General features: G+C 40.9%; 2 protein-coding genes across 2 annotated transcripts in view; one reads left to right on the top strand and one right to left on the bottom strand.

The window, feature by feature from the left end:
• LOC131129419 (PH domain leucine-rich repeat-containing protein phosphatase 1-like) overlaps positions 1 to 10,604 on the top strand; it is a 15,710-nt gene extending 5,106 nt beyond the window's left edge. Inside the window, exons 6-17 of the mRNA XM_058072981.1 lie at positions 457 to 684; positions 1,091 to 1,293; positions 1,393 to 1,453; positions 1,529 to 1,624; positions 2,289 to 2,444; positions 2,525 to 2,725; positions 3,007 to 3,169; positions 3,586 to 3,716; positions 3,815 to 3,931; positions 4,256 to 4,450; positions 4,561 to 4,798; positions 7,286 to 10,604. Of these exons, the coding sequence (XP_057928964.1) occupies positions 457 to 684; positions 1,091 to 1,293; positions 1,393 to 1,453; positions 1,529 to 1,624; positions 2,289 to 2,444; positions 2,525 to 2,725; positions 3,007 to 3,169; positions 3,586 to 3,716; positions 3,815 to 3,931; positions 4,256 to 4,450; positions 4,561 to 4,798; positions 7,286 to 8,419 (2,923 nt within the window). The 3' untranslated portion in view covers positions 8,420 to 10,604. The remainder of the gene's footprint in view (positions 1 to 456; positions 685 to 1,090; positions 1,294 to 1,392; positions 1,454 to 1,528; positions 1,625 to 2,288; positions 2,445 to 2,524; positions 2,726 to 3,006; positions 3,170 to 3,585; positions 3,717 to 3,814; positions 3,932 to 4,255; positions 4,451 to 4,560; positions 4,799 to 7,285) is intronic.
• si:ch211-191a24.4 (uncharacterized protein LOC100150331 homolog) lies at positions 9,025 to 14,970 on the bottom strand. Its single transcript, XM_058072987.1, has 4 exons — positions 14,712 to 14,970; positions 13,571 to 13,680; positions 13,134 to 13,252; positions 9,025 to 11,856 (listed from the first exon to the last, which is right to left on the bottom strand). The coding sequence occupies exons 2-4, from the start codon at positions 13,669 to 13,671 to the stop codon at positions 11,198 to 11,200; spliced, it is 879 nt and encodes a 292-aa protein (XP_057928970.1). The 5' UTR covers positions 13,672 to 13,680; positions 14,712 to 14,970; the 3' UTR covers positions 9,025 to 11,197.

Raw genomic sequence — 14,970 nt, 5'->3', positions numbered from 1 at the left:
TGTTCTTCTAAATATGTTTTTTAGCATTAGAGCCCTCTAGACATGAAATTACACCTACATGTAGTCACTTTCACACTTGCATCACCCAATATAATAATAATAACAACAGTAGGAAATCGCAGTCAACTACGAAACAGCAATAATGTATTTTGAAAAATCGTGAATGAGTGAAGCGGAGAAATTCAAAGTGGCGAGGGACAACTGTATATAGGATTTTCACAAATGTACATGGTTAAAATTACGCATGAAACATTACTTTACAGACATTTATGGACATATTTTAGTAAGTAATCTGTCACTACATATCACTTACCAGGGCCCAATTTCTGCATATATATTATTGACATATTGCCAAACAGCAGTTATCATTCATACCATTCCCACAATGCAGATATTTTTCTCATGTTCAAAACATTTTTTGTTATTTGTTAACAAAACCAAAATCTATATTTGCAGCTTGCAGACACTTCTTCTGGATGCAAACCACCTGAATTCATTGCCTGAGGAACTGGGCTCCTTAAAGGACTTGTCCTACCTTGGCTTGTCCTTCAACTCTTTCACCTGTGTTCCCCCTGTCCTGGAGAAGCTCAGAGACATGGAGAAACTGTGTCTGGCAGGAAACCAACTCTCTGTTTTGGATATGACTGAACTGCAGTGGTTGCCTACACGTCACATAGATCTCAGGTAGACAACCCCTAATTCATGTATTGATTCAGATGTGTGTTTTACTACTGTTGTTATTTTATATAACCCCTATTTGCTATTTACGGTACCAACTCTGCTCAACATGGATGCAGCATGGCCCCGTACCACCCGGGGTCCAAGCATGCTGTGCCATAAACCATGGTCCCTCCATTCTCAAAATAAAAATGCTCTGTCTTATGTGGTAACAGCCACATACTGAAAAACACAGTACAATTTCCCTATGTACTATAGAATGTACGTATATTACAGTAGTGGGAAAGCTACTGCCCCATATTGAGGCAAGCTGAGTTGAACCCTACTGTAAGGTAGTTTTTATATATTTCTTAGCCAACAAAGTACCAGCTGATGTCCCTCTGTTAATTACTGTATGTTAATGATCATGCAGGCTGAACCGGCTTCAGAATGTGACAATGGGCGACACGGAGCAGCTAGTCCACATCATGCAGCTGGACTTAAGGGACACTCATTTACAAGAGCTGGATGTAAGGCCTCTCTGTAAACTGGAAGTTCTCCGCTGTGACAGAAACACACTTTCCCTACTCAAAGTCAGCGGACACTCCCTCAAGAGCTTGCATGCCGCACACAATGGTATGGAAACTCCCTGTGTTAGCTGTAGTTGTTAAACACACCATGCTTGGCACAGAATTTCATTCAAAAAAATAATCAATGTTCTTCTTATGATTATAGAGCTGAAAGAACTAGAAGTAAAGCCTGTGCCGGAGAATCTGACTGTTCTGGATTTGTCCTGGTACTTATACTCATTTCAAAACAGAAGTGCAAAATATCTGCATTTGTTTAGCAGCATGTTTTTATTTTCTAATAGGAACAAGCTTGGCCTAGTCCCTGACTGGGTGTGTGACTGCAATAGACTGGAACTTTTGGACATCAACCATAATTGTGTTACTGAGTTACCCATACGGTGAGTGTCAAACACACAAACACAACAATGAAGTGTTAATATGACAAAAGCATTTGTCAAATAATGTGTCAATATGAGCATGTTTTTTACAAGGAAGAACAATGCTGAGGACCACGATCTGATCTGATAATCTTACTCTTTTTTTTTAATTTTGACTATTCATACATATTATTTTATATATTATTATTTAACAATATATAGAGTATTGTATTAATTTTGTAACAGATAATAATAATAATAATAATAATAATGATAATAATACATAATCTATCCATTATTGCATTGCATTCTTTATTTTCTTTCCCTATTTCAAAATGATAACATGGGGACATGCTAAACACAGGAAGTAATTGCTGACACTTCCAGATGGGGGAAGATTCAATAAACTCGGTTCCTACTCCTTGTCAGTAATATTGTGCAAGGGTAAAAATGTTGCTCCGTATCATCTTGAATTCAGTATATTAACAAAAGTTAGTAGAATGTACAGTAATACACCGTACTGTTGCTAATTAAAATGATAATGGGCGCATGTATCCTTAAGGAAAGGAAGATAGAGTTGGTTCTGTCTCCTGATAAGGTAGCTAATAACATAGACTTTGTCTTGGTAATGAAGATTCTGGTTTATGATACACACAGCCTGAGCTTGATGTGTTTTGTGTCGTAGGTTGCTGTCCAGCGGGAGCCTGAGAAAGCTGTTTGCAGGCTGGAATGCTCTTTGCCAGTTAGCTGAGTTGCTGGAGAGATCACAGCTTGAAACCTTAGACATGCAGCACAATCATCTAACTGAACTTCCAAACAACCTCTTCATCAAAGCCCAGAAGTACTTACAATGTCATTTTCTTTTATTTTCATCTTATCTACTACATTTTTATTGTGTTTTTTGTTGGTATTTTATTGCAGCTTGCAGTACCTAAATGTGTCAGCTAATAAGCTGGAGTGCCTCCCTGCAGCTGGCCTATCACAGGAGAACTTCAGCAGCCTGAAGGAGCTCTATGTGACCTACAACAGCTTGACAGACAAATGTGTCCCTCTCCTACCGGCGCATGCCCACCTTAGAGTTCTTCATCTTGCTTATAACCAACTGCAGACCTTCACTGCCAGGTAACCGTTGGGTAGTGATAAGAAGTCACCCTGCATGAAGAAAATAACTGTCACACAAAGTCACTTTATCTCACTGGTGTAAGCACTGCCTTCTTGTCATTAACTCTGAAGAATAAAGTTAATTATAGACAGTCAACAACATATTAATAAGCTCAATTTTTGTCTTGGAAATTCACACATAAAAATTGAGCACATTGAGCAAGTTTGCAACTTGGATGATGAGCCAACCAGTAAACGTAAAGAATGCCTGTTCTTGATACAATTGCAACTCCCTCCTGCAGTAAACTTGCACAACTGGAGCATCTTGAGGAGCTAGACCTGAGCGGCAACAGACTGAGGACTGTGCCCACAACCATCCTGAGTTGTCAGCGCCTGCAAACACTGTCTGCACACTCCAATTGCATTGATGCCTTCCCGGAGGTACTGCAGCTGCCTGAGATAAAGGTTAGTAGTTAATATTCAGTTATTTGGCATAAGTCACATCTTACGCTTTCTCACAAGTTCTCTCAATGCCTCACAAGAAATTGAGGGTTTTCTGACAAATGCATGAAATAAGCATAAATTGCAGTTAATGCAATGTTTCCCTAACCATTACATCAACAATATGCTGAAATATACATGCATGCTCCTGTTTAACTATTATGGAGGAACAATAAATTAAAATGCATCTTCTTTATCTAACAATGGTTATATTCCTTCATATATGACAACTTTATAATACCGACCCAAAGTCAACAGTTTAGGCATACTGTATATCTATCTTTGCCTCATCTTAACATGCGGCCTAATCTCCCTGTAACACCATTCAAAAACTCTCTGAATACAGAAACACACTCTGTGTCCAACCATGTCTTTGTCAGTGTATTGACCTGAGCTGCAACGAGCTAACTGAGGTTACTCTGCCAGAGTCCCTACCTCCCAAACTTCAGGAACTAGATCTCACAGGAAATCCCCGTCTCAACCTGGACCACAAGAGCCTGGAGCTTCTTAAGTGAGAACCTTACTGAAAAATGTATACTCTGTATATAAAATATATTTGAGTTATTGAATTGATTTATGGTTTTGCCGTGATCCTTACTTTCTCTGCAGTAATATTCGATGTTTAAGGGTAGACCTGTTCCCCTCTGCATCAAATGCCAGTGACGGCCATCAAGGCCCTGCTGTCTGGAGCCATGGCTACACAGAGGCCTCAGGAGTCAAAAACAAGTGAGTTTTTACTTTTTGTGTGAACTATGTTTAATATTTTGGATAGCTTATTGCAAGTGTCATGCTATGGATGTATAAGAAATAAGAAGATAGTACGGGAGTACTAACAAGATTGTTTGAACCACATTTCCAAACATGTTAATACAATACATTAGCATGACCATTATAATTGAATGAAGCTGATCCCATAGTACTGCATTGTGTAGTTTGCATTGAGCTTGCACATTATGCAGTCTGACCTTTGCGAACTAGCAATTGTTACATCATGTATTTATATTTGCTGTGCTGAAAACTGCAAGGTCATGGAGTTGCTCTTCCTCTCAGGTTGTGTGTGGCAGCTCTTGCCCTAGACGCATTCTGCGGCGTCCGTGAAGCTCTGTATGGTGTTTTTGATGGCGACAGGAATGTTGAGGTGCCTTACTTGCTGCAATGCACCATGGGGGATGTCTTAGCAGAGGAGATCCAAAGGGGCCCAAGCCAGGGAGATTACATGACAAACACTTTCCTCACCATGCAACGGTAGGCAAATGACTGTAATTCTGCAGGCAATAGAAAACGGGCCCTTGATAACACGGCCCTGGCTCCAGCTGCCTTACTAACCACAGAATTTCTTTGTTGATCTTGTACAGGAAACTGGGCACAGCAGGCCAAAGAATGGGAGGCTCAGCAGCTTTATGTCACATTAAACATGAGCCAGTGCTGCCTGGTGAGCATGGAGGCTGCTTTACCCTAAAGGCTGCCAACGTAGGCAGATGCCAAGCTGTTTTGTGCAGAGATGGAAAAGCTATGCAACTCTCCACCATCCACACTGTCAAAGAAGAGCTGGAGTATGAGAGGGTCAGGCAGCATAATGCCATCATCACGGAGGTAACAACAAACAATGCTCTTATGTTCGCGTGTTACTGCTGTTCACAAAGACAGGATTTATTCTTTCTCTCAATCTGATTCAATTACACACCAAAACAGACAATTTTTGGTGTGGTATGCAGTTTTTCCCGAACCGTTACATTGAAATATTATTACACTGAACCGTTTGCTCCCAAAGACATACGTATTTTATGTTTTACATTACAAAGAGGTGATGATGCAACTCTACAATATACTACATGCAATACTACATACTCTACATTTGGTGCGGTTTTAAAAAACGGCCACAAGGTGGAAGAAGTGCATTTTATAAGAACATGGCCTGTGTTGTTCCCATTGAAATACATGCTCTTCAGCAACCAGCAAGAGAAAAGGCATCTCGGCATGTTGTGCGAAGGAGGTTATGCATTGAAGAGAAATTTTAAAGTATGCACACATGCGCAAACGCATGGACATACACATTTCAGTTGCAAATGTGAAAAATGTAAATAAGTAATGGTATCATATTTGTAAAATAAAATATGTTTTATGTTCATGTGAAACAACCATTTTTGTGTTGTATATGATGTGGCGTCATTGTTTAGACATTTTTGGCTAAATATATGGCTAAATTTGTGTTAAAGTGAAAGTTATGCTGGAAATGTATCTTCACAAAAGGCCTTTTTCTTCCTCTTTTGGACAACTTATATTTTGCTGAAATCAACCTATGTCCTACTGCTGATTATGAAAGGACAAAAAAGGTAGAAACTATTTTTCTGATGATAGATGAGTCTAAACTTGCCTTCGGTACATATCACCCAAGAACACAATTAAATCAGTCAAAATCATCAAAAACAGCCGTTACCAATAGGGATGACTTTAGAAAAATGTCTGGGATTCAATGAGTTAATATGACAGTTCAGTGCAGTTAAACTGCCTGTAATACTTAATGTGACCAGCAGATGTATTCACATCTCCTCAGCTACAGTATCAGCTAGACCAGGGGTCAGCAACCCGCGGCTCCAGAGCCGCATGTGGCTCTCCAGTCTCTTTGTTGCGGCTCCCTTTGCAATGCTTGAATATTTTTTAAGCACCCGAGTGGTGAAAATGCACATCTTCGTTATGAGTTTACAAAAATCCAACTTTGTGTGAGACCATGAATGCATCCTGACTGAGTTCTGACTGGTGACTGAATGAGCAGACAGGATGCTATCCAGTTCTCTCTGACAGGTTAACATTAAGGGAAATGAGTAATACTTTGAGTTATTTGAGTTATTAATTATTAATTATTATTAATGAGTTATTTGACAATTCTGAAAAAATAAATTAGAGCTCATTTAAAAACAAAAGTTTATCTCCAGTACTAGCAAGAGTACTCCAACTCGTCTTTTTTTTTTCCCTCCAATGTTGTTTTAAACATACAACGTTTTGCGGCTCCAGGCTATTTTTCTTTAGTGGGCAAGTGGGTGAAATGGCTCTTTTCATAGTAAAGGTTGCCGACCCCTGAGCTAGACCAGGGGTCAGCAACCCGCGGCTCCAGAGCCGCATGTGGCTCTCCAGCCTCTTTGTTGCGGCTCCCTTTGCAATGCTTGAATATTTTTTAGCACCCGTGTGGTGAAAATGCACGTCTTTGTTATGAGTTTACAAAAATCCAACTTTGTGTGAGACCATGAATGCATCCTGACTGAGTTCTGACTGGTGACTGAATGAGCAGACAGGATGCTATCCAGTTCTCTCTGACAGGTTAACATGAAGGGAAATGAGTAATACTTTGAGTTATTTGAGTTATTAATTATTATTAATGAGTTATTTGACGATTCTAAAAAATAAATTAGAGCTCATTTAAAAACAAAAGTTTATCTCCAGTACTAGCAAGAGTACTCCAACTCGTCTTTTTTTTCCCCTCCAATGTTGTTTTAAACATACAACGTTTTGCGGCTCCAGGCTATTTTTCTTTAGTGGGCAAGTGGGTGAAATGGCTCTTTTCATAGTAAAGGTTGCCGACCCCTGAGCTAGACTCAATGAAGCAGAGGCATTTCCTACCTCACTACATTATGCTTTTTTGTGCCAATGCAAATGACTCTCGGGCCGCACTTTAGCCATTATTATGCTTGAATGAGACAAGCGATACCTAACATTTGCCTAAATATGCATGTTTTGACCAATAATAGGCCATATTTAACCACAAAACAGCATGATTTACTAAGAGAGTGAAGCCGCAAAATTGAAACTGCAAAGTGGCGAGGAATGACTAACTGCAACAGACAGTTACAAGGTAGTACATGACACACAAGGAAGACTATGTCATAAAGACATAATAGAGATGACCTGGGCAATAACAGATTCATTGTGAAACATATGATGCATTATGCTGATTTTATTGTCAAGTTCTAAAATTCTAAACTTCTATTCTCTACGTGATCCAATACCAATTTGAAATGTAACTGATCAGGTGACAGTTATTACGAGCCAGCTTTGACTTAAGGTCTCTTCCACGTCTCTCTATAGGACAATAAAGTCAGTGGTGTAACAGACTCCACCAGAATGATGGGATATTCCTTCCTGTGCCCATCAGTCACACCCCGGCCACACATCTCCCTGGTAACGCTCACCCCACAGGATGAGTTTGTTCTGCTGGGCAGCCGAGGCTTGTGGGACATGTTGTCTCCCAGCGAGGCAGTGGAAGCCGTCAGGAATGTTCCCGATGCCCTGGCTGCCGCGAAGAAGCTTGTAACTCTGGCTCAAAGCTTCGGCTGCTCCGACAGCCTCAGTGCTGTCGTCGTCCAGCTCAGTATCACCCAAGACTGCGACTGCTGCTTCTGTGAGCTGCCGCCTCAACCTCCCAGTCCAGGCTTGGGTGGGCATGTGCAAACCGGTGTTCATCACCCTTGTTTGGTGAGCGGCGACGGGGGCAGCTTACCGTTGCTGCCTGCTTCGTCGGGAACTGTCAGTGAGCTGAGCGAGTTCAGCATGTCTGAAATGAGCAGCGAGGTGGGCTCCACAGCATCCTCAGAAGAGCCACTTCTGCCAGCTGAGCCAGTAGTGTCGCACCTGAGCCTGCAAGGAAGGACCAGCATGCGGCGTGTCGCTTGCGGCACTGGAAGCTTTCAAAGGCAGTTCTCTGGAGCGCTGTCCGACAACGGGCTTGACAGCGAAGACGAGGAGCCCATTCCGGGGGTCTTTTCTAATGGGAGTCGCGTGGAGGTTGAGGCTGATGTCCACAGCCTGCACGGCCGGGGCCACTCTCATGGGGCCTCAAGCACAAGGGTTCCTCAGTCCATTGCTTCCAGCCATGACCCTTCACCACCTCCCATTTTGGCTACCCCTTTCCCTATCACTCCATCCTCCCCCTGCCTAGGTGGGGAGACTCTGGGACGTAGGGCACGAGCTAACGGTTCTGTGGCCTGCCAAGGGAGAAACCAAGACGTGATTGAGGAGGCGGGAGATGCACCTGTTAGGAAGCAAGGGGGCTACTTTAACGCTCCTGCCCAACCCGACCCTGACGATCAGTTCATCATTCCACCTGAGCTGGAGGAGGAAGTGCGGCAGATCATCCAGCAGCAGCAGGAGCAGATGGAGACGCACAGCCAGCAAGCACCCACCTACCAGAAACCCATAGACTATTTCATCACACCTCTCTAAGCCATGTCATCCGCCGTAGCGGTCGTCATCTCCATCTAAGAATCCAGACGTAGGTCACGTTGATTCATTTTGCACCACTTCGTCCAAAACTTGAGGATTCAGATTGTTATGGACCAGAATGTTTTCTATTTGATTTATTTCTACAGTTAACTCTGTGCCCCAGAAAAGTCAATGCAATTTTTTATAACACTCATGTTGATTAAATCATCACATTTAACGTATTTGGTGTGAACTAATACAGCATCTTTAATTGGAAGAAGCATTGTGAATGCTTTGAGCATAATTTTGACTACATTGCATCATCGATGGTACGTTCCAACAGTGTTGTTTTGTTGATGCTCACACTTCTTTCGGACTTGGTTGTTAAGTCAGTCCTTCCAGGATTTTAAAATTGTTGTGGGGTTTAACACCAAAAAGTGTTGCGATCCTAATTTTTCCCAAAAACTGCGTTGAAATTTGCAGTGTGTTTTTTTTTAGATGTTTGTTGCGCTAAAATTACGGTAAAAGGTGAAAAATGCAATAAACAGTGATTTTCCTCTGTGTAATTTATAATAGGGACATTTGTTGAAAAATAAGTATTTAATGAACATATATTGGAAACAAAAAGACTGAGGAAATACATCTTACTGACATGGCACACAAAAATGTTGCAAAATACGTTTTATTCAGTAAAGTACACCTGTATTTGTGTAAGGAAAGACTAACAATGGTAGCCTTCATATAAGAAAACTTTCACAGTTAAAAATCATTCATGCTGAAGATAACTATACAATGTAAATACTCTCAAGCAACATACTAAAGGAACTTCATACTACGTTGACACTTCATACAAGCTGTACACTGACTACAGCAAAGTATATCCAAGCTTTAGTAAAAGATAATGTACAGTACATGCACATATGCCAGCGGCCATTTTCAATATACAGTGGATCCATACATACTCGCGATTCAGCACTGGCGGATTTTTGGTCAATAATTTTTTTCCCTGAAAATAGGCTGTTTTTACACAAACATCTCATTCACCCCGAGTCAACACTTAATTTATAAATAACGATAATACGGGTAAAATGTACTGCACGCATGTACCACTGTTAAAGCCCACAATATTTTTTTTTACATGTTTATATCTCTATGTCAAGCATTGACATTTCAGTAGTCATTGGAGGTACCATAGTTGCTGCGAGATGCTAAAGTGAAACTTATATATAACTTCTACATTGACTCAGATTGCATTTGTTGATGCATCATCTTACATTATCATCTTAGTGCTGATGTGATTCATATTTACGAGAGGTTCAGGAGAATAATTACAATAGTCATGCTTATTGTAAATGTTGATCTGAAAACTGAGGAAAAACTGAGGGGAGCGGTGTGTCAAAGGTAAAACATTTTTATGAGTGTCTCAATTTGAGTATCTTGGAAAAACAAAAAAAGAAAACAGATAGCAGGGGTCGCCCTCATTTTCTAAATTTAGGCTTAGTGTGCTTATCTACAATTTTTACACACACATGACCACTTCACACAAATGTATGCATAGTATGCAAAACACCATCAAAGGCTCCCTTATTGTCCACTGTCTGGTCTGTCGCTATGCTTAACTAAAATGCTGATTTTTGTTGCGTGTGAACAAGGAAGTAGGACATGGGTGGGCGACGCAGGGCCACATTGGATTAATTAGACAGTTGATGTGCGTGTTTGAGCATTACACGGGGACAAATTCGAAAATGACGATTGTCCAAAATGTGTGGGAAAGTTGTAGTGGTTGGACAAAGTTGTGAGGTGCATATTTTCTGTGAATTTGCAAGATTTGGTGTGATCGCAACATTGTGAAATCCTGGAGGGTCTGATTGGTAAACTGTTTAACTAACTCCAATGAGTTTGAAACTCTTAAAGTGACCTAGTCACTGATGCATGCTAATATTCTCTGAGAGAACAGATTTATTTCTGAAGGCTGTTATTCCATGTTTGTGTTATCGCAGTATTGAGTGGTGCTATAGTGGTTGCGTGAAGAGGATCCTACTGATCGAACCGGCCCAGTGAATGTTCTCACAACTGTTGCATATTTCTCAATGCACAAGAAAGCTCTTTTAATACGAAATATAAAACATGTACATTTTCAGATAACTGCTTCATGTTGACTAATGTCTTTAATAAAGATGGCCATGAAAAGATATACAGTACACCATACTGACCCAAATATAAGACAAACCACGATTTCTGTTTTCAAAATCATGTTTTCAGTATTAGTGAAATAACAATTAGTAGATTGACTTTTGACAGCTGTTGGATGACTGCATCACTACTCACCATTATCTTAAAATTGGCGTTTTGCTCACTTCCCAAGCTTTTAAGATGGCGCTCATGCTTGTAGTGCGGTAACAAAAGTTAGTAGTTTAGTGTCCACACTGCTATTTTTTGCAGTAAAAACGTATGTATGGCATAAATATATAGAAATGGACATAATCAAGTAGCTTGTGGCAAAAATTCCAAACCAAAATGCTGTACGCTTGGTTGAAGATTTTATATTCTTCTATTTCTACTCGCTCAGATGTCATGAAACGCTTCTAAAATAAACTTTTAAAAGTTTGTGGAGCACTCTGCCATACACAGAGGGGAAAGACGAGAACAGAGATGCACTTCTGACGCAGTTCCTCTTATATAAATCTCTAGACCCCAAAAACGAGACGACTTTGAGGCTTTTTTGGATGTAAAAAAAATAATATCTTATATTCGGGTCATTACTATATTTAGAGAAACTGGCAAAGCTGCCTGTCTCATTCATACAGATGTGGTTTCAGCCCTCAGTGGGGCCCTTTGAGGGTGGGATCTCAGCTGGTCTCTGTTCACCTCACGTTGTTTACGCTCTTGCAAATAGCGCTTCACCCTACGGATAGTTTGGATGGTGAGAACTGTTCCGGCAGTATACAGGATTGCCGTAATGAGTCCAAATAACGCCACAGCTGCATCTGCGCCACTGACGTCACAGTTCATCCAAGTGTACCCGTTTCGTGCATACAGCCGCTCGCGCTGCTGGCACACATCAGTGGCATTGACCCTGATGACAAAATGCAGATAGAGGCCAACAGCCACCACATAGGCCACGGCTCCCACTGCCTGAAACACCAGTGCTCCATAAAGAAGCTTATGGGACATATGGTGGGGGGGCTTGTTGCCTGCTACCACAAACAGAAGCGAGACCACGCCCATTGTCAGGCTGAAGGCAATGCCGCCGTAGATTCCCGGTGCTCTCATCTGGCTGTACTGCATGTCCAGTTCTCGCACCTTCTGCAGCTCAGTGCCTTGCAGGTTAAAGTTGGTGTTGATGTTGATGCTGCCCAGACCTCCCATGGAAGACAAGCCTGACATCACCATCTGAGCAGCCACCACGCAGATCAGGACCAAACCGTTGGTCAGCACAGAACAGATCAGAACAATACCTGACCATGACAGGAAACATTCAGATCACTATGAAACTTGCAAGGACCAGTTACATATACTATATTTCTATATTATTTATAACTATATACAGGGCTACCCCCACCCCACCAAAAAAAAGCGGGAATTTTTGAAGCTCGTATTGGCAGACATGAGCAAGTGGCAGCAGTGCCGGACAGTGACCCTGAGCAAGTAAACACTCCGCCATTTTAGTAACCATGTATCAGTATAACAGGTGAAAGTGTGCTTTAGCCATAAAAATGTTTTATAAAAACGATGATAGTTTTACAGCTGCACAGAGGGAGTTACAACGTTACAAAGTTACAAAGGACTCGAACAATAACTCTAGATGAGTTAAAACAGAATTCAGGAAATTCATCGTGTCCCAGCTGAGATGGCGCAGAAGTCAATGAGGAATCTTAGCAGCAGATTTCAAGAATGCCATCGTACAGGACGACGCCAACAGGAAGTACTGGAATTGTGTCCAGTTCAGGTGTCAAACTATTTTTCAATTATATTTCCAACCATCAAGGCCACGTCCCTGTGATGGTTGGCCTCAGAGGGTCCTAGAACTGCTAAAGGGGACTTATTGTGTGCATTTTTGGCCCTTTGTATTGAGTTATGGACTTCTATTGAGTCAATAGGACAAATACATACATATATTGTACATATTAAAAAAGGGTCGATAACAAAAATATTTACTTTAAATATTGTGTTGCACTGCAATTACTGTACAGTTGCTCTGCCACAATCTAAACAAATGCATTCACCATGAAACATGAACAACCAAATGTGTGTAAGTAATGCATGAATGTCGGATTCAAGAGGGACAATTAGCCACATATACAGGATTATTTCAGCAATGATGCTGAAACCAGATTTTTCAAAAGTCTTTACCCTGGCCTGGATTTCCAAATACTACTTTTTTAAGGACAAAAATCTACATTTAAACATGGTCATAACGCCAAAATGCATATAAAATTATGTTTTGAAAATCCATGGTCGTGTAGACTTACCCTTAGAGTAAAAAATTACACACATATAATTTACCACTAAATCTCCTGCTCTCTCTCTTCCCATCGCATCCGTTTACTCATGTGAAATGTAATTATGTAAGATGATTAGGTATTCAACCATTCTGCATGTCACATAGCATCTTTTTACCTCATTAGAGTGAGAGAAGTAGTGAATGCAAGAAAACCAGTTGGGCCAGCGTGAAGTCATAGAATCCAGAATGAGCAATGCATATTGAAATCAGTATGAGAAACTCCAGTCTCACCTCTCCTGGAGCACATGTGTGTGCATTTGGAGTTGTTATATTCAACATGTGGCACACCCTGCGTATGTTTGGGTTGATGGTGAGTTTCTCTGGAGTCATATGGATGATGGGACGATGTTCTGGGGAACACAAAAGATGCTAGAAAAACAACTTTCATCCACTCATTTCTGTGTCAATATTACACATGACTACGGTTTTAAAAGGTAAATAATACTGGTATCACTCACATTGGGCAACTTTTAATGACGTACTGAAGATATAGTAGACTGCAGTGGTGTAGAATTGAAGTATATCGTACAGAAAGGTGTTTCTACTATTGCCTCCATATAGTATATAGTATTAGTTCAAGTACTGTGATATTTTACAGGTAAAATATGGTGTTTTTGGAAGACTTAATGTGCATACAGTATCATCAACAAAAGTGTCATTGTTTACACCTGTCAGCTGATGAACTCCCCCCATCGTGTGGCTCACGGGGCTGCCTACGGTCGCCATTTCTCTCTCGGTGGCCCCGATTTGAACGGGTTGGTTGGCTCATGGTTAGGGACTGAAAAAGATAAGCATAGAATGTTAAATGACATTCCAATATCACAGAAAATATCAAGGAAAGTTGACGATTGTCGTGTGTCACCATCCAGCCAAGCAACACAGGAAATTTGTGCATGTGAAGGTTTGTGCCGTGCCTGCAATGTGACGCGATCCCAGAAAGTGGAAACATTTTCAACTTTTCATCGCTGTTGCCCAGACGAGTTTCATAAATCAACCAATGATCAGACAGGATGCTAATCAGTAGTGTGCTTGCTGTGTCAAGAATTCACTGAGCGATTTAACATTTCTAAATATTTAATCAGTTCTTCCATATCCTATTTCCAACAATTCCTGAAAATGTCATCCAAATCCATTCAGAACTTTTAAAGTAATTTTGAACACAGACAAACAATTGGAGGAGGTAATGACAAGCTATGGAAACATTAAAGGTGGATGCTAACTTTCAAATGTGTTCTAAGCATTATATTGAACTGGTGCTCTTCCTGCTAGGAAACACACATGTATTTATTAAGTTTGTTCGCGGCTAATCATAGCAATTTGGCAAAGTTTAGCTGTTACAAGGTTAGCCACGGACGGGCACGTGTATACCAGAGCCAAATGGTCACCAAGCATTTTATTCAGGTGAAACTAATTACCAAAAAAAATTCAACATTTAACTTCGACTTGTGAGAAATTTATGTGTCCAATGTGATAGCATATGATAGCCACTGTTGTTCTTTTGTTTTATGATTGGGGGTGTGTAATTTGGAGCCGACGTGGGACAGCACCACAAATGACATGTAGTGACGGTCCCCCAACAAAGTGGCTAATACCTATAGACGACATTACGTCAACACTTTCAAGTTTCATAACTTTTGAATCCGTCAAATGAAGTGAATGTACTGAAACACGAAACACTTACAGCACTCACAGTTACCAAAGAACTTAGACACACTTCTATCCCACACCTGGCTATCAGAAAATGTTCGTTGTTACAAAAACTCTATTAAACAATTCCTAAAGAGTGCGACATGTGTGCTTAAATATTACCGTTGAGTGGAGAAGAAATAAGATTGAAGTCCGAGCAGCTATGTCGCCATTATCACCCTTGAGCGTCTGGCCCAGGTAGAAGGAAAGGAACCCAGCCCTGTCTCGAGGGGAGGGGAGGCGGAAGCGACAGTAGTTTCAGGTATACTATTTCCATTGTTCCGGTATTAGGGACCCTTAAAGTACATTGTTAGACGGGGCGTGTGTTGTGGCATTAATACGGATATAGCAATTATTTTGTTCCTTCTGACAGTATTGAGGA

The sequence above is a fragment of the Doryrhamphus excisus genome, chromosome 5 (genome assembly GCF_030265055.1).
Source record: "Doryrhamphus excisus isolate RoL2022-K1 chromosome 5, RoL_Dexc_1.0, whole genome shotgun sequence".
NCBI classification, from domain to species: Eukaryota; Metazoa; Chordata; class Actinopteri; order Syngnathiformes; family Syngnathidae; genus Doryrhamphus; species Doryrhamphus excisus.
This window is presented reverse-complemented; position numbering and strand designations above follow the sequence as displayed.

What these genes read in the sequence shown, in the direction of transcription:
- si:ch211-191a24.4 (XM_058072987.1), bottom strand. Translation starts at nt 13,671, where the DNA reads ATGAGCCAACCAACCCGTTCAAATCGGGGCCACCGAGAGAGAAATGGC. An exon ending in GGGAGTTCATCAGCTGACAG is followed by an intron (nt 13,253 to 13,570) that starts GTGTAAACAATG and finishes TGTGTTCCCCAG; the next exon opens with AACATCGTCCCATCATCCAT. An exon ending in ACACATGTGCTCCAGGAGAG is followed by an intron (nt 11,857 to 13,133) that starts GTGAGACTGGAG and finishes TGTCATGGTCAG; the next exon opens with GTATTGTTCTGATCTGTTCT.